The sequence below is a fragment of the Miscanthus floridulus genome, chromosome 9, assembly GCF_019320115.1.
Source record: "Miscanthus floridulus cultivar M001 chromosome 9, ASM1932011v1, whole genome shotgun sequence".
In the NCBI taxonomy this organism is placed as follows: domain Eukaryota; kingdom Viridiplantae; phylum Streptophyta; class Magnoliopsida; order Poales; family Poaceae; genus Miscanthus; species Miscanthus floridulus.
Window position 1 is genome coordinate 110,648,287 of NC_089588.1, and position 19,053 is coordinate 110,667,339.

Sequence of the window (19,053 nt, forward strand, 5' to 3'; positions counted from 1 at the left end):
CGTGAAAACTAATTTCCTGTCGAAAACCAATAAATTTAATAATTTCAATTAAAGTCTACATTTTTGCATTAACGAAAATAGTGAGTGTTAGTTGCATTATGTTCAACATTTATAATAAAAAACACAGTAGTTTAGGTCACATATTTTTTTTGTGTGCAGTAAATGAAAATAAAGTTTATTACTTTTTCTAAAAAATTTTATGCCTAGTATTGAATTTACTGCGTAAATAATAAGACTTAAACATTTAAATACAAAACATATATAAAATAAACTGATCTGCTTAAAAGTTCGCGGGAAATAAAAATGTAGCCCACCTTTAGTCCCGGCTCCTGCCACCAGCTGGGACTAAAGGTGGGCTGCATTTGGCGGCCCGCCAAAAAATCCTTTAGTTCCGGCTCCTTCCAACAGCCGGGACTAAAGGTCCCCCCTTTAGTCCCGACCGGTGACAGGAGCCGGGATTAAAGGTGCTTTAGTCCCGGGCGGTGGATGGAGCCGGGACTAAAGGTCCCTCTCCTATATACCGCCGCATCCCTTCTCTCTTCCTCTTCATCGATCGTCTTCGTCTTCAGCGCGTCCCCAGAGCTCCGCCGCCGCCGATTCGCCTCCCCAGCCACCCCCGACGCTGCCTTCCTCACCGGAGGGCACCCCGAGGCTCGCCCACCTCGCCGGAGTAGCCCCGACGCCGTGCCCCTCACCGAGGAGCCCCCGGCCGCCCCCGACGCCCCGCGCGCGCCACGCCACCGCCGGTTTCGCCTTCCTGGCCACCCCCGACGCCGCCTTCCTCACAGGAGGGCACCCCGACGCCGCGCCCCTCAAGGAGGAGCCCCTAGCTGCCCCCGACGCTGCACGCGTGCCACGCCGCCGCCGATTTCGCTTTCCTAGGCCACCCCGGCCCGACGCCGCGCCTTCTTCCTCACCAGAGGGCATCCCGACACCCACCCACACCTCGCCGGAGTAGCCCCGACGACGCCGCGCCAGGCCAGGAGCCCCCGTGCCTCGATCCAGCGCCGCTGTCCACCACCGCCCGTCGCCGTCCATTAATTCTAAACCGCCGGTATATATATATATATTATTTATTATATTTATTATATTTATGAATTATATTGAGGAAATGTGTATTAATGTATATATGTATGAAATTATATATGTATGAAATGTGTATATATATATATATATCAACTAATGTATATATGTATGAAATTATGTATGTATGAAATGTGTATATATATATCAATTAATGTATACATGTATGAAATTAATGTGTGTGTGTATATATATATCAATTAATGTATACATGTATAATTTTTCCTTAGGAAAAAAATCAATTGTGTTATATTCTGATACCATGTGGCCTATACCCTAAACCCTAAACCACCCTAAACCCTAAACCACCCTAAACCATAAACCCTAAACCACCCTAAACCACCCTAAACCCTCCCCGGCCACCGACGCTGGCCGGCCACCCCGCGCAGGCACCACCGCCTCGAAATGTGTATGAAATGTCTATGAAACCCTAATTGCATAATTATTGTTTTATAATTATTTAGGCTCTCTATGGCCGACCCGAGAGACGATGACCTAGAGGTGGAAATGATGGATATTATCAACGCCGGCACTGAACATTGTGCCGATGTTGATAATGACTAGCAGGAAGACGACGGGAGTTAATACTTGAATCTCGATCATATTGTTGAGGAAGTTATTCATGAAGATAATTCCGACGAGGTATATATTTCTCAATATCTAGCTCTCATTTATTTATTATGCATACATGTAGCCCACTGGATCGACCTTCGTTTTATAATACTTTTTATGTTTCTATGCATACATAGTCGTCTGGATCGACGACGACGACGGGGAACAGAAAGAATGTTCGAGGGGCCAAAAAGCCGTTGGAAGGCCGCTACATCATCTCAGAATTCAACGTGGCTATAGGCGAACCACTAGGACAATATGCACAGAAATTCGTGTACCACTGTGGGTACCTTGTAAGGGACAAGCTCCCGATCAATGCCCGTGAATGGAAAAAAATAACAATGCTCCTCATATTAGTTATGTCTCTGATAAGGACAAGGAGCTGATTTGGCAAGATGTCCTTGCACATTTCACGCTCCAAACAGATGATTATCATGAAGACATCACCCACGAAAGGTTGATGGAGCGAGTTAGGCACTAGACAATGAAGAAGATGGCCACCCAATTCCAATCTTGGAAGAAGCAGCTGTACAAATCATACGTCAAGAAGAACAAGACTCCAAATTGGAACGATAAGGGCCCAATCGCGAAGGCAAGGCCCTACTAGGAGGAATTTGTACTGTACAAGACATCAGAAGATGGTGCGGAACGGGCGAGAAGGAACCAAGAGAATTCCAGATAAAAGCAATACCACCATAACATGGGATCAGGTGGCTACGCGACTTCCATTCCCAAGTGGCAAAAAATGGAAGCAGACCTTATTGCCAAGGGGGTCGTACCTGAATTAGCACCGTGGCCTGAACACACAAAGCGTTGGTTTTTAGGTCATGGGGGAGGATTGGACCCAGTCACCGGGAAGCTCGTCCATGGCACAAAACTCGAAAGAGCAACAGAAAGGTTAATTCAAATTCTAAAAGCTAGAGATAGTGGACTATTCCGGCCCAATAGAGAGAAAGATGAACTGACATATTCCATCGGGACTACTGAGCATTGTGGACGAACTAGAGGCAAAGGGGCCGTTCCGTGGGTGCAAGGTTTCCCTGAATGGATCGATTCGTATAGAAGCCGCCAGAGACGGAAGGATGAGGAGGCAGAGAGGATCCGCATCTTGCAGCAATATGTTATTGAGTCACGAGAAGCGGTGCTTGAATCACAAAGGTGAGAAAAAGAAATGCAAGCGAAAATACAAGAGGAAGTCGCAAGGCAAGTGCAAATACAATTGAGTGCCCACGGGATTACAACAGATCCGGGAATCAACATTAGCCCCCCCCCCCGATCAGTTGAGAAGCAGTTGTGCTTCTACGGAGCTGCCTGATGCCATAAAAGATGCAGAGCTGCACTTCCCCGTGGATGACGTCACTGAACCTTTTACATCATGTGAGCTACACATTCCAAAAGATAATGGCACAGGGAAGGTGGCTATTGGTGTTGTAAACCCTATCGACCGTACCAAGACACCAAGAATCCATGGGGCAGTAGTACCAGCTGGATATGCTACCGTCTCGGTGGATAAAGCTATTGAAGGTTTTAGCGATGTGCCTCTTGACATTCATGGAGGTGATGGGGAGAAGATCGTGGGAGAAGCAGAGAAGTCATTCATTGCATGGCGCAAGCGCTACATCAATATTCTTAGGAAGCCGTTGTCGCACAATAGGTACGGATGAAAGTGAATGAAACAATTTTTTTAATAAATTTTACATTGCCTCTGAAATAACAATTGACTCATTGTCTTCTGTACGCACACAGCAGGGCCTCCCCCAACCTAAGTCCAATAGTACAATCACTAGACCAGCATAGTGCTCCGGGCGGTGGTTACGATGGGGTAGAAGACACGGCTACATCCCCACCATCTCCAAGACGGTCTCCACCGCCGCCGCCACCGCCTCCAAGGCGTTCCCCAACACCGCCTCGAAGGTCTCCAATGCCTGTTCCCCCACCATCTCCAAGACGGTCTCCACCGCCGCCGCCACCGCCTCCAAGGCATTCCCCAATGCCGCCTCAAAGGTCTCCAATGCCTGTTCCCCCACCATCTCCAAGACGGTCTCCACCGCTGCCGCCACCGCCTCCAAGGCGTTCCCCAACGCCGCCTCGAAGGTCTCCAACGCCTGTTGCCCCACCTCCTCCCATGAACCAGGGAAGACAGCTGCAAACAAATAAGCCATCTGCCCCACCGGCGAAGACGACCAAGAAGGCCCCCGTGAAACCAAGGCCAATTCCACAGAAATTGCCTGGTGAAATGAGTAAAGAGGAGTTACATGATGCGGTTAAAAAACCATCAAAGCATTCTTCTCAGGCATAGGGAAGAGGAAGCAGCAGGAGCAGAAGCACTTCCACCTACCTCCAGCTAAACTAAGGCGGATGGTGGAAGCTGAGCAGAAAAAGAGGTGGCAAGCTCGTAAGCCCTCGCCACCATCAGACTTTGACCGCACTCTTAGCAAGATAATCAAGAAAGCTGCTAAAGCAGGGAAAACTGTTGCACAACTCAGAGAACAAGAATTGCAATCAGTCCCTCCTCTAGTTATTGCTAATGAATATGGTTCAAACATAGATATGCTGAATATGATGGAAATACCTGCTGATAAAGAAGTGGATATGGCAAAACTTGCTAACTTTTATGCTATGAGAGGTATCGACCTTGGCGATTTCCTCTTCGAAAGTGCGCCCGTAGCGGATGAATGGTAGAAATATGAGCATGACAGGAGTCTATGGAATTCTAAGACCATCAATGAACTGGGTACATAATTGTTCAAGCTAAACACCTTATACCTCGATGCGTGTCACCGGAAAGAGTTCTATATTTCTATCAGAATCAAAGACGACCATTGGTTCCATGGCGATGATGTTATGTACATTGAGTTTGCTGAATTACACCAACTAGTCCACCAGAACTCTCTCGACAAGACTCTCATCAGCTGCTATTGTCTGTAAGTGATTCTTTCAACTAATTAATAATAAGTCGCTACGTATGTACATGTCTGTGTTTATTATCCTCACTCTATATATATGATGCAGGTTTGAGATGGGAGAGTGCAAAAAGAGAGGGTGTACTGATATTGGTTTCATTGATCCACATATCGTATTCAAAAACCCTAAACCCCAACCAACATGAAAGCAGAAACGGAGGCCAATATCAAGATGTTCTTAGAGAAGCAACGTGACAAGAAATGTATACTCTTCCCCTACAACTTCAGGCAAGTGTTCATAATATCGACGATCGTATATCCATATATATATGTTCACTGTACCTATTAGCTAATTAATGAGTGTTAATGGACATGGCAGTGAATACTGGATATTGATGGAACTCGATCTAGAGAAAGGTCTTCTAGGCATCATGGACTCGATGAGAAAAGAGCAAAAAGAGTTCCAAGAGATGATATATATTATTCAGAGGTAATTGCAATCTCACTAGCAAAACTATTCTAGTCTCTCTGCATGCAAATTAATGGTCCAAATATTTTTTATGTTATTTGGTAGTTGTTGGGAAAAGGTTTGTCAGGAACACCATATGAAACGCAAAGTGCCACTGAAAGTAGTGCTATACAAAGTAAGTACTATATACCTACCTTAGTTCAATTTCTCTATGCTCGGATGATGACGAATCTTTTTCTCGTAAAGTGGGTTCTGCTGCAGCCCTAGGGGACCAATCTCTGTGGATACTATGTTTGTGAGTTCATGAGAGTGTGCTAAAAAAGAACTAGTCTAGAGCAAAAAAGGGTAAGTGTACACATATATATATATTCTTCATACATATATTTATATATATATATATATATATATTCATGATAGATACAATTTATTTATCATTATTCTTGATACATATATATATATTCTAATATACTTTTTCTTTATCTCATATCTCAAATTGAAGACTCGTTGGTTGAAGGAAAAAACCCTGGACACACACCATCTCAAAGCAATCTAAGAGACAATAGGTGGATTTCTGAATGATCAGGTCTTAACTCCCGGCGACGAGTTTTACTATGACCCAAATATGTGATGATGAAAGCCAAATTTCATATTGATCCAAAGAACATGTGATGATGAAATGTATAATTAATGCAAACTTTACATGTGACGATGAAATGTAATATTATGTTTTAGTTTACTTTTACTTATGTTGCTTGCGTGCATTGATCGAGCGAAAACTTTACAGTATGTGCGTGTATACGTATATTACTTTGTAGCGAATAATGCGTATTCGAAAACCAAATTAAAACAAAAAAGAATCATCAATTGAAATAAGCAGGAAAAGAAAAAAAAGACCCTTTAGTCCCGGTTGCTAATACCAACCGGGAATAAAGGGGCCAGCCTAGGCGCTAGCGTGGCTACCTTTTTAGTCCCGGTTGGTATCACCAACTGGGACTAAAGGTCCACTTCTATTCCCGGCTACTAACCCTTTATTCCTGAACTCCTATTCCCGGCTGCGTATCCGGGAATAAAGGGGGTTGGCAGCCGGGAATAGAAGCCCTTTTTTTACTAGTGGGACAAGGTGAGTGCGCGGCGTGAGACCGGATCAGGTAGTGCCAGACGGCCGGACGAGTTATACAGGGCGCGTTTACGACCCTGTACCTGGCCGGCCTAGCCAGCCCTACTAGCCTAGGCCTGGGCAGGCCTGCCCCAAGTGGTGCAACAGCTCTTCTTTGCGCCTATGTATCCAGTGAGCCCGGCTCAGGCAAGGCTGTGTTTGTCATCGAAGAGGCAGCCGGGCTAAGAGGCTAACCGCCACCAACTGCCACACCGAGATAGTGTTTGTCATTTGGCTGTGGTCGGCCAGGCCCATAACAACAAACAGAAATGGACATGAATGAAAGGAGAATGAGGTTGCTCTTCCATAACCGTTACAACAACAGATCAAAGTTTCAGCATGCAATAGTTGGCCTCAGACATGCTAGTTTAACAATTCATGGCATTACTGGCTACATTGGATAATCAAAGTCAGTAAAGAAGAACAGCAGCATCCGCTAAAGTTTTGAAGCCAACAAACGAAGAAGTTCATAGAAATAGATAAGAGGCAGCAAAATGATATGTAGCCAGCTAATGCATCGATCCATTGTGTCATCATTGGCCAAAATACAACATTTAACAGTTCTTGCACATGGACAGCCTGCACCAAAGAGCAAAAACAATGATCAATAAGATCAAGATGACCACATTCTTCCAACACCTAGGATTACCAGCAGCATTTGGTTTGGTTTCACATTCCTCATCTGTTAACAACATCTGGGCTGCTGTAACCTGTCTAGGTGAGGCAGCAATTGTGCAGACACATGATCAGAGTAAGCTCTAAGAGCATCATCATATTTGTTGTACTTTTGATATATAGATCCTTCAACCTTAAGCACTTGCTAAGCACACTCATGCCAGCTCAAATAAATGCCAGGTTTCTTGCCTTGGAATACCACATAGTAAGGTGCCATTGTCTGAAACAAAAAATGATGTAATAGATGTTGTTGCTGAGTAGAAGTGAGCACAAGTGTTTCATGACAGGACAGGGCAAATCAAATAACAAGGCAAAATAACAGAGACAACAACAAAGCAGTTAGGTAGCCACCTCATGTCAACCAAATAAAAGTAGCCATGAGAGGCTACAAATAAAAGTAGCCAATAGAGGCTACAAATAGGTTCTTACAATAACTTGTTCCCAAATTGCTGCCTATTGTCAGCCACCCTCCCAGGCATACATCTACTGAAGGTTATGTGTCAAAAGATCAACCTACACTGCACAAAAGCTCTACAGCAAACAAAATCCCAGCTGTAGTCAAAAGAAGAGAGAGCGGGTGAGGGGGGTGGAGGAACTATACATCTCAACAGTCAACCCCCTCCTGTCCATGCAAACCATCATGTAGTGCAGCTACATGAAGTAGTTTTTGGCTAAGAAGGTCTGCAGCCAAATGGTCCTATGGGCATCAGTCATGTTCACAAAGCCCCTGCCTTGGGCCTTGTTGTCTAGGAGAAAGGTGTAGGCAACAATAAGGGCCTCCTCAGAGAAGCTAGGCATCTCCATCACAGCAAGGTACAGATTGGCATCAACATGGGCAGGTCCAGTCTCCCTAAGAGCATTAGCCACATTGTTGACAGCATCAGACATGTTGGTCAACATGAGTATCCCCTCCTCAGAGAAATTCCCTCTCTTCCTCTTCCCACCAACACCTGAGCAGGGCACTTCTGTGGCCTTGCTACCCTCTACAGGTGCAGTGGGAGCTTTATCACCAGTGAGTGGGGTCAATGGAGGACCATCAACCTTGGCAGCAGCACTGTCAGCCTGGTTCTGCCCTAAGGCTTCCCCAGACCCAAGTGCAAACCTACCAGTGGCTAAAGCATTGCCAAATATGGCCTCCATCTCAGTGTAGAACCTAATAGGGGTGTTTAGGTACCCAGCATCTTTAGGATAGTCCTGCAGTTTGGTGCACATGGAGGTTTAGACTTGTAATTGTACAAATACAAGGTATGTAGGACAATGAAATAGAACCAAATTGCTACCTTGGTGTGGCCAAGGTAGTGCTCATGGTCAAGCATGATAGCATGGGTGATGCCATCCCATAGAGCACCACTAAGGTCCTTGAGTTTGGACACCTTAGCCCATTTCTGCCTCTATTTTCTCAAGTGGTTGTACAACTACCATGACATTTTGAGTGGGGTCCTTTTTCCTACCCTTGGAAACTTGTTGGATGCGCCTTGGCACCCTAGCTAGGAAATGTGTGCCATCTATGAAGCCAATGCAGTCCTAAAATATATGTGTAAGTTATTGGACCATGTGCTATTCAATTTATGAATCGAAGGTAAACATTTACCTTGAAGTATGGATTCCATCTATGGCTTCCAAAGATCTTTGGGTGAGTGGAAGTGCTAGGTGCCTTGATCATTTCATTCCTAAGCTCACCAACAGTATACAAAACCTGGTGGAAGTGTTTGTGCACTGTTTGAATGGACCTCCTAAAGGAATGGTGGACAACTTTGAACCTTTGGTTGTGCCCTACAACATGCAAGAACATGGCTACCTGCTCCTCTACTGAGACCCCATCCCTATCAGTGACCAAGCTCCTCTCTCTAAACGTTTTGACTAACTCAAAAAAAGGAGCTCTCTTCATCCTAATCATGGATATACACTCTGTATCAGTGGAGTGGTAAATCATGTGCATTGTCCTCAGTCTGTGCTGCTCATTTACATCCCTAATAAGTGCAAGTGCTGTAGGGTCAGGCTGGGGTGTATCAGGTTCAGTTTTTTTTCTTTTTAGCCTAGTGGATACAAAGGAAACCATAACAACAGTCAAAGCAGCGGCCTGCCTACACAACATCTCATGGCTCAATGAGGGATCCATCTACAACCATGTAAAATTGAAACAGAAATACAGATCATCAGACCCTGCTAGGCATCAACATGCTCATGAAATGAATGAATAAGGAAATAGCACGACTACATCATGTATTGATGCCTCCCAGTGCACAGAAAGGACCACATCGTCGACCACATCTCATAAAATAGTAACAAACCGTAGCTTATCAGGTACCAAACCATAACAGAACCAAAGCAGCAGCAGCATCAGGTACCAAAAAATAAAAAACATCATCAGCTACCAAACCCTAATACATGTCGCATCCAGGGAAAACACAAGATGGAGGGGGGGGGGAGGGGTGGTCCATTTCACCTTGGGCTCGAGGTCGTAGAACCGGAGAGGAGGCAGATCTGGAAGTAGAGGAAGTAGATCAATCTAAAGTCGAAGCAGACGGGGACGGAGAAGAGGAGGAACACCAAACACGCCACCGAGTACCAGCAGCAGCCGGAGCAGGAACGTGGCGAAGAACCCCCAAGGCGCGGAACGAAGGCAAAGTACGCCGGAGGTCGCCGCCGCCACCACGCACACGAGCTCACCGTCGGTCTCTCAGGAGGGAGGTGGAAGGTGACCAGAGCGAGGAGAGGAAGGAGAGGTAGGGGGAGCGGCCGCACTTATAGGCGTGCAAATTGGCGGGTGGATTTGCCTTCCCGCACGGCGGCAAGCACGCGCGGAAGTTTCACCTTCCCGCGCGAGCCCGCGCGAGCCACCCCGTCGCTGCCCGAAATCGCCCGCGAGCGCCACGTGCAGCCGAGCTCGCCAGAAACAAACCCTAGCGACGTTTCTCCAGGGCCAGGCGGCGGCGTCGTATTTGACTCCTGGGAGCCGGGCTCGCTCGCGGGCCAAGGCCGCAAACACGGGAGCCTGCAACCCACGAGCGCAAGGCCGGCCTGGGCCACCCTCGCAAACGCACCCACATACTCCTCTACGTCTATCCCCCGTTCGCTGGGCCTTGTTTGGCTCATAAGTCATAGCTAAAAATATCGTTGACTGATTTGACGTAAGAGAAAAATACTATTTATTAACTGAAAAATACGGTTTATAAATCAATAAAACCTAAGCGAACGGGGTGTATAATAAATGACACATAAGTCTCAGAAAATGGGTCTATATTTTGCGACATATTTGATACAAATATATATATGTTGCCTCTGTAAATGAAAGCAGTAGTCTCCAAAAATCATCTTTATAGTAGTGCAACAAGCCATTCGTTCCGTTATAATGCATGACCACGTTTGCTAGACGATACAGAGTTCTATTTTAAGACGCGTCCAGCGATATTACGAAGTCCGATATCAATGCTTATTGGAATAAATAACACAACCGCTGAATAAATTTTCGTCTGGCCTCTCCCCACTCCGTAACAATCTCCACATCGAAATCAACCAGAATTCCTCCGGTCCCCCAAATCTATAACGAAGCTTTTCCAAATCTGCAAGCAAGCCAAGAGACCAAACCTGTAGATCCCGAAATCGTAGCAATATAATACAACACGGGCAATCCAAATCAAATACAAGTATAGATATAATCTAATCAAAATCAAAGACAGATCGAATTAAATCAGGCGCCCCATGAGCGAAATCGCCGAATTCCCTCTGATTCGCAAAATGAAGGACCGCCAAGCCGAGATCCTTATCGTGGGACGGTTGTTGTCTCCCGAGACCTCGCTCGCCCTGCCATCAGAAAAGAAAATAGATTCAAGAAGAGCATAGATCTCCAATAAATTCAAGAAGAACAAACACAAAGCAACAAAAAAAAATTCAAAGAGAACATAGATCACCAAGAACGGTCCCTACCCTTTGTGGGGTAAAAAAAAATAGTCGCACTCCCCCACGACATGGTCCTGCCTTACTTGGTCTGTGCCCCTGGCTGCTGCTCGACGGCCCACCTGCTCCCTGGCCGCTGCTCGCCGCGCGCCTGGATCAGCAGCTGGAAGGAGCAGGAGGAGCGGCGGCGACCGGATCCGGAAGGATGGCACCTTCTTGCCCCGTGCTTTGCTGTGCTAGCGACGAAGCATTGCTGCGTGTGCGCACGAGGTCTAGCTATTGCGAGTGCGTGACGGCTGGGGAAGGGGAAAAAGGATAGTAGGATGGAGGTGTAGAGTCTAACAGCCTGTTCGGGAGGCCGTATCATGTCGTGGATTATTTATTGCTGGCTGGTTTGGTGTAAGAGAAAAACATTATTTTTGACTGAAAATTTACGATAATTTACGAGCAAGCGAACAGGCAATAAACTGAGATAAGACAGAGGGGGAAAGATGTGTGGGAGGAAGAAGGAATGGCCACTGCTTGTTGGAGTAGATGTGTGGTGTGGGATAACCTGTGCGGCGGCTGCGCGTGGGGTGTGAGCACGCGGCGCTGGTGGTGCTGTGTGTGTACGGGTGACCACTGGTGACGCGTAGGACAGCAGCGGGGCAGACGACGACGCGTGGGACAGGAGCGGGCGCGTGTAATCAGCTGCTCGGTCGGTCCAACCAGCTCGACAACAACGTTCGAACTTTCAAGGCACGGAAACTTTATATAAATATAATATAATATAATATAATAAATAAATAAATAAGGCAAAGGAACAAATAGATGATAGCATATTAACGTCGTACTAAGATTTTTTACAACTAAATCGCAAAGATTCTTGAGCTTCTCTCTACTTCCATAAACCGGCAACTATTTTATTTCAATTAAATTTGGCAATTTATCTAATTATAAGGTATAGCCATTAATTTCAAAGACATCTACAAGAATTTGTTTATTTGCTTCAAGCCAATATCACCGGCATATAGCCAGAGAGACAGGTTATAGCCATGAGATCGCTAATATAGAATTAAGGGATCGGTGTCTGAAATATAGCAGTTTTTCACTAGACGGATTCCACGGTCAGATTTGATAAACATCTCTCAGGGCGCACAGATCTTAGAGAAGGATCATGGAACCACATGTCGCAACGACTGATACACATAGAAAAGGTGTAGAACTAAACACACGATGGAACAAAACTGCCTCCTCCACATCATCATGTCCTCCCTTCCCTCAAGGCCCGACAGGCAGTGCAGACGTGCGTGCTGTCAACACGCTGGAGGCACCTCTGGCGGTCAGTGCCGTGCCTCGACGTCGACATCGTTGAGTTCAGGACCAAGGCGGCGACGCCTGTCTCCAGCAGTGGCGGCAGCGACAGCAGCTCTGACTGATGATTCCGACTCTGACTCGGGCAACAACCAGGACAAGGGTGAAGGGTGGGACGAATTCGAGGATTTCAGCGTCAACCTCATGCTCCGTTGTAACATCGCTCTGCTAGATTCATTCAGGCTTGACATTGATAGGGGCAGCGAACCTCTGTTCTATGGTTGTTCGTCCAGCCGTGCAGCTCTAGGCAGCTGGGCATACAGCGGCCGACAAGCAGCAGCGTGGCTCCGTCGTGCGATGAAATACTGCACGCCTGGATCAGGTCATGCCATCGGTCAGCGTCAGGGAGGATTTGGATCTCTGCCACGTACCTCTGGACGACTGTTTCGCGGAACATCTTATAGTTCAGTGTGCCGCTCTTTGGAGGATTTGGAGCTGGACCATTGCATCTGTGAGATCCGTTCGATCGCCTCCGACTCCCTCAAGAACCTGATTCTGAAACGTTGCTTGTGGGGCAGATTCCTCTCTGACATTGAAGACCTTGGTTATCAATGGCAGCTCCAATGAAAATCGCAACCTGCTGGCTATCTCGGCCCCCATGGTTGTCGATCTACACCTAGACGTCCATGGTGGCTGCTTCCGTGGAGGTATTTCGATGAATGAGATGCCATCCCTTGACAGGGCTTCGATTCGTCTACGTGGCCCCGTTCGGCTTACCCATATTCGGCTTGTTTTTTCAGTCGGAACAGTGTTTTTCTCTCACAACAATTCAGCCAGAACAGTGTTTTTTAGCCAGTGTTTTATGTCTGGAAGTAAACTTGGTGGGGATCAATCCAAGCTTCTTTGTAGTGTGTCTAATGCGATGAGTTTGGAGTTGTTAGGTGTCGGGAAGACGGTATGCAGTTCGCTTTGTCTGCAAGTACGTGTTCCATTTTATCGATTCGTCACTCTGATAATGTGTTGGTGGCATTCTACGTACTTCCAATGTGGTCCAGGTGCTCGGGAATTCCAGAACCTGAGGAACTTGCTCTGGACGACTGTGATCTCAGTGACGACTTCCGGATATTGCGATTCTTTCATCAGGGTTCACCTAATCTAGAGAAGGTCACTTTGCGGCACTGCAAGGTACTACACTGTAGCTTGGTTTTTACTAGCTCCTTATGTAACCAACCAATGCAACAGAGTTCATCATTGATCTCACATCTTTTTTGTTGCCCACACCTACAGCTCCCAGGTGATTCTGAGGACAAGGAAGGAACGTGCAAACTGGACAAGACCTCATCTTCTGGTTGCTGCTGTGGCCTGGACTTCCTACGTGATGAGAACGTCGAGCTTGAAATCATACATAAAGATGGTGATGCCTGTCCATCTACTGATGAGCTTGTGCGCGACCTACCAGATCCCAAAGGTACCACTGATGCTGTTCCTGACGCTGCTGCTGTTACTGAAGATTCGATGCCTCATTCAACTGGAGTTGGGCCTCGTCGGGGAGCTCGGGCAGAGAAAAACATTATTTTGGCTGAAAAAAGAAGTCGAACGAGCCGAATATAGAGTAAGCCGAACAAGACTATAGTAGGACATTTATTTATCAGACTCTATTTAAGTGTAGGACATTTATTTATCTGACTCTGTTTAAGTGGGGCTGATTTTTTTTTTCTAGAATTTTATGTCATTGAGAAACCTAGAATATACTTCCGTGTAGTGTAACTAGGTGCGGCTAGCAACGTGCATTTATTTGGTAGGCAGCGTGGCCACAACATCTCACTTTTGAATTTTTTTTTCATGTCCCTGCTGTCGTCCGGCTGTTGATTACCTCCATTTTACTTGCAGTGTGGCCACTTGCAGGTGCCCCGGGCGACCACCGGTGAGCATGGAGGGCACATGCGGCGACGGCGAGCACATGTTTTTCTTTGTTGCCGTAAAACAATTTGCACTGGCCATTGATGTAACTGACTAGCCAGTATAAATACATTTACACTGGTGGTTGGTAGAAGGCTATCACCAATGAAGATGCGTTTGTAGTGGTGGTTCTTCAGCCGACGTTAGTGAAAATTCTCTATTTCACTGGCCTTTCACACCAAAGATTCAAATAACTGCTAGTAAAGATAAAAAAAACTACCGCCAGTGAAAACCCTTTTTGTACGAGTGAAATGTTGACTTATGATCCAGTGTGTTCAAGTAACGCAGTTAGAAAATGTTGAGCAACTGTAGTGATGACGACGTCAACATTTAACTCTTGGAAGGACGCAACTCCTTTTAAGTCTTGCTACATACTCCGTATGTTATTATAAAAATAAAAACAGAGATGAATATGTAAATTTCAGGCCCACATCAAAGCTTCTAGTAAGATAACAGGAATCAAAGAAGATATTTTTCTTGAGTAGTCAAGATAAGAAAACAGAGCATCGGTACTCTAACCTACAGAGCAAAACCTCAAATCATCTAGAAACGAGTCAAAGGTATATGCTTGCATTCTAAGTACATCTGAAGGTAGCGTAGAACATGTCCTCAAATTTCAGATAAACCAGGAGATGGCTAATTGGCAAGACACATACAAGGCCTAGACTAAGGATTTATGACAATAAAAGTTTACTTGCCAATACACTGTATGACCCATCGATAGATAAATCAAAGCCTTGGCAGTGGTGGAGTCTGATTCACTGAAATACTTCTAGCAAAGTAAGGAGGCACATCGAGGCACAGATGAGCAATCACGGGGGCCACGACAACACAGGGAGCATTATTCGAGCCACCAGCAACAACTAAGAGCATCTCCAGTAGCTCACCAATAATTTATCTCCAATAGGATGTTTTTAGTGATCACCAATACCGCTTTTTCGGATTATTGAGAGAGATATTCCAGTAGATCGCCAATAATTCATCCCAATAGAGATGGGTCCCATTTGTGAGCGAAAAAGGCTATATTTTTTTTCTCCGTTCACCCTTTTTCTCCCACGCGGTCGTCTCTCTCCCTCGCCGTGCGCTCCCTGCAGCTTCTCTCGCATCTCGCCCGCTCCTCCACCGTGCTGTTCGCCCGCCGCCACTGCCGCTGCCGCCCGGCTCCACAGCCGCGCTGTGTGCATGGAGAAGCCCAGGGAGGTAGAGCCGGACGCGGCTCCTGGATGAGGAGGCCTGCGAGAAGAGTAGTGAGGTGGATGGGCTTACCAAGCTCCGCAGCCTGAGACTGCGGTGGGGGAGGAGCGGGACCAACCGAAGGAGATGCAGCCATGAGAAGCGCAGCGCCGGCGCCTAAGCCCTACTAAGACCTCGACGGCAAGACGAGTACGCAGTTCTGAGCCGGCCCAAAGTTGCCGCGACCGAGTTTTTGTATATTACGTACAATTTTCGCCATGGAGGATTTATGTCTTCCTTTTTCATCCCTCAAAAAAAAGTCTTCCTTTTTTCTTTAACGTAACAGATAACATAATTTCTAACCATATCTTTTTTCTTTTTCTTTTTTGGAGGTCTCTAAAGTGATCCTTCCGTTCTAACTTAGTAAAGTTATTATGATTTTTTTTTTAAAAAAATCAAACTTTATAAAATTTTGAATAATAATTAGACAAATTATATGCATTCGCCAAATATACCTTTAAAGAAACTTTAAATCCTAATGCGTCTGCTTAAGTTGGGTGGAGGTTTCTTCAAATAATTTTTTTTTCTCATAATAAAAAGATGTGCGGCTTTCATGAGCATTCGAGAAAAGAAAATGTTAGTATTCTCCATAACTCTATACTGGTATTCGGTCATATATAAGAACACAGAAACGTGTTAGTTTTGTGCTACATGTTAAAATATGAAAGAAGTAGATTCTATCTTTTTTGTTTTTTGGGTATCATATCTCTCTATATGGCATATCAAGAAAAAAAATGCTGCTACAATAATCTTGATTCAATGGATTTTCCAACAACCTGCTTTCAGATTTATTTATTTATTCTTTTTTGCAAATCCGTATATGCCAGACTTCATATTCTATGTTCGTAATTTTTTCAACAAGAATACGCAAAACAATAATCCTTGTCAGTGGCGAACTCAGAAACGCGACAAGAGGGGGGCTGAATAGTAAAGGGCTAACAGCCTGTTCGGCAGGCCGTAAACGATCGTGAATTATTTACTGCTGGCTGGTTTGGTGTGAGAGAAAAATACTGTTCCAGCTTATAATCCACGATCTTACTAATACTATTGCACTATACTAAATTATTTAATAGATATAGCCAGAAAGACAACTAGCAGTATTCATTTGGAATGCTCAAATGTCATCAAGTACAAGTTTGTGGTAGAAAAGCATACCAAATAAAGCTCTAAATAATTGATAACCCAAAGCCCAGAATGACCATTCATTCCTTGATTTCGTTCACTGTTAATTTTCTATCCACAGCTACAGAGATAAAAGTGTCAGCGTGCTTACAAATTATCATGTGGAACTCATCCATAGGCTTTCTAAGTCCTGGATCCAGCAACTATGTCACTCATATTAAGCTCAATGTGAGCTCCTTTTGGTTCAACTCGACTCTCTCTCTCTAGTGTGAGCAGTAATCTTGGAAGCATCTTTCTTAATAAGAAACTTGTCCATTCTAGTATGCAATAATGCAAATTGAACTATTATCACAGACTAAATGTAAATATGGACCACAAATTCAGGATTCAGACATCAAACTTCAGAGAGTTCACAGTTGCAAACCTAGCAGCAGGGGTGAAGGGGGCGTGCAGCCGGTTCATCAACATGGACTGACTTCGAGGCGAATCCTGCGGACGTACCGATGCAGCCCATATTGTAGAAATTGTCTGCCTCTTCTTTTGCCTTCACCCCGAGCTCAACGAGCGAGGATAGCTCGTTGATGTAGGGGGTGCTGGCGCTGCATGTGCCGGCACCTGGCCACATCTCTGCAGGGTAGCTGCTGCTGGTGCCGTTGATTAGCTCCTGCAAGGCCGACGCGACGGAGAGGAACTCTTGAAGGATGTCAACCTCGTTGGGGTTATTGCTGCGGAGTATGTTTGTCTTTGTGTCGAGGCTGACGTCTTGCGGAAAGTCCTCCACCTCCAGGGGAGGCAAGGAGAGTCTGTGCTGCAGCCTTGCACACGTACTCCAGGGCAACATCGACCTGCATTGTATATAATATTTGATTTGATTTGATATGCACCAGTGTTCGTTTGTCCTGTGCTACTGCGCTGAAATACTAGCATTTTCTGCCTCTTTTCATACCTTGGATGGGTGGCACGACAAGCTGGAAGAAGCAGGACGATTCATGAAGAAAGGATTGGTGGCGTTAAAGGCGTCTTCACTCAGGAACTGCATCCATTTGCCATCTTCGTGAGCCGTGCTCATCTGCATCCCGAACCCACCATGCATGGAGTCCATCGGCGCCTCTGTCGGAAATGAGAAACTGCTGCCCTCGAAGTCATCACCTCTAACATCACTGGATAGGTCCAGAGTAGGGAAGCGGTCGACACTGCTTGCCATCCACTGAGGTTGCTCGATGGGGTGGTGTTTATGTTATTCTATTTCATAGTTAGGGTCCAAGGAATCTATGGCTGCCTTAACTTGAGTTCTCTATGGTACATAACTTCTTTCATGATTAAGCATTATAACTGTCACAGGATGAGATTTTGTCAGATAGGATATAGTCTTACTTTATCTTTAGTTAGATAACATCAATTTCAATATTATGGGTTTCATAAGTTCAAACTTTATTATTATACCACACCGTGATTGATGAGTATCATTGTCATTTCTACCTGCAATACTGCGCCAACTGCACCAACTGGCAATGATAAATAATCATGGCTGTTTATATTTAAAACAAAAAAAACTCATTCAGGGTACCGTTATGGTCGTGCATCGCAAGTCATGCAACTTGTAACGTTAAATACACGTGCTTGTGGGTCTTTGGGAGTCACATCCGCAACATATAATTTTACGCGTAGCTTCCTTGCTGTTCAATCTAAAGTTCATTACTCATAGCAAAGTAAATAACTTGTTGACCCATATATTCATGAGTTTGGAGTTTGGACACATATATGAGCATGCAAATGACATTTGACATCAAATTAAAAGTTTCCAACTACAAAGTTGTAAATCTCATCGAGATCATTGGTTTCATATATAATATTTCTACTTTTTTACTCCATATGGAATTTTGGAATGTTTAGAAAACAAGCTACAAAATAGAAACCGCCTCTTGTTTATCGTTGCTATTAGTTTGTTATGGATGGACTTCACTATCAGTTCGTAACATGAACCATCAGTGTATGAGCGCAAGGATGACCCGGGGGTGGGGATGATGATGATCCAAGAAGAGTAAAATACACGACCGGTCCTCAAACTTGTCAGGGTGTGCCATCCCGGTCCCTAAATACTAGGAATCCGGGCCCTCCAACTTGTCGAGGTGAGCCATCCCGGTCCATGCAACAGTTAAAAGTGGTTTTCAGGGTGGTTTTGAGCCATGCCATCTTTTTTTAGTTCAAAAACAAATCCAACAAACACTAGATATGGTTTTTAAACCATGAAAAATATCTCTAAGCCTCCAAAAAAATCTAAAAAAGACACTAAAGATATATCGGAGAACGGGGAGCCTACATAAAATAATTGGAGCTCTTGAAAATATCTTTGGAAGCTTCTCAAAATCGGATTTAACTCTAGGAGAATGGGAAAATATTTTTTCACGGTATATTTTCACGAGCTCCGATTATTATTTAAGCTTCCCGTGCTCCGATGTATCTCAAGTATCTTTTTTTGGAATTTTTGGAGGCTTAGATATATTTTTCATGGTTTAAAAACCATATCTAATGTTTGATGGATTTATTTTTGCACTAAAAACATGGCTCAAAACCACTTTTAATTGTTGCATGGACCGAGATGACATCCCCTATCAAGTTGGAGGACCCGGATTCCTGGTTTTATAAGTTTA

General features: G+C 45.0%; 1 protein-coding gene and 1 long non-coding RNA gene across 2 annotated transcripts; both read right to left on the reverse strand.

The window, feature by feature from the left end:
- Positions 1-546: 546 nt before the first annotated feature.
- LOC136480567 (uncharacterized) lies at positions 547-1,038 on the reverse strand. Its single transcript, XM_066478071.1, has one exon. The coding sequence runs from the start codon at positions 1,036-1,038 to the stop codon at positions 547-549; it is 492 nt and encodes a 163-aa protein (XP_066334168.1).
- Positions 1,039-10,199: 9,161 nt separating this feature from the next.
- On the reverse strand, positions 10,200-11,302 carry LOC136482636 (uncharacterized). The gene is made up of 2 exons (XR_010765144.1): positions 10,826-11,302; positions 10,200-10,702 (listed from the first exon to the last, which is right to left on the reverse strand). It is a non-coding gene; the product is annotated as an uncharacterized lncRNA (long non-coding RNA).
- Positions 11,303-19,053: the final 7,751 nt, after the last annotated feature.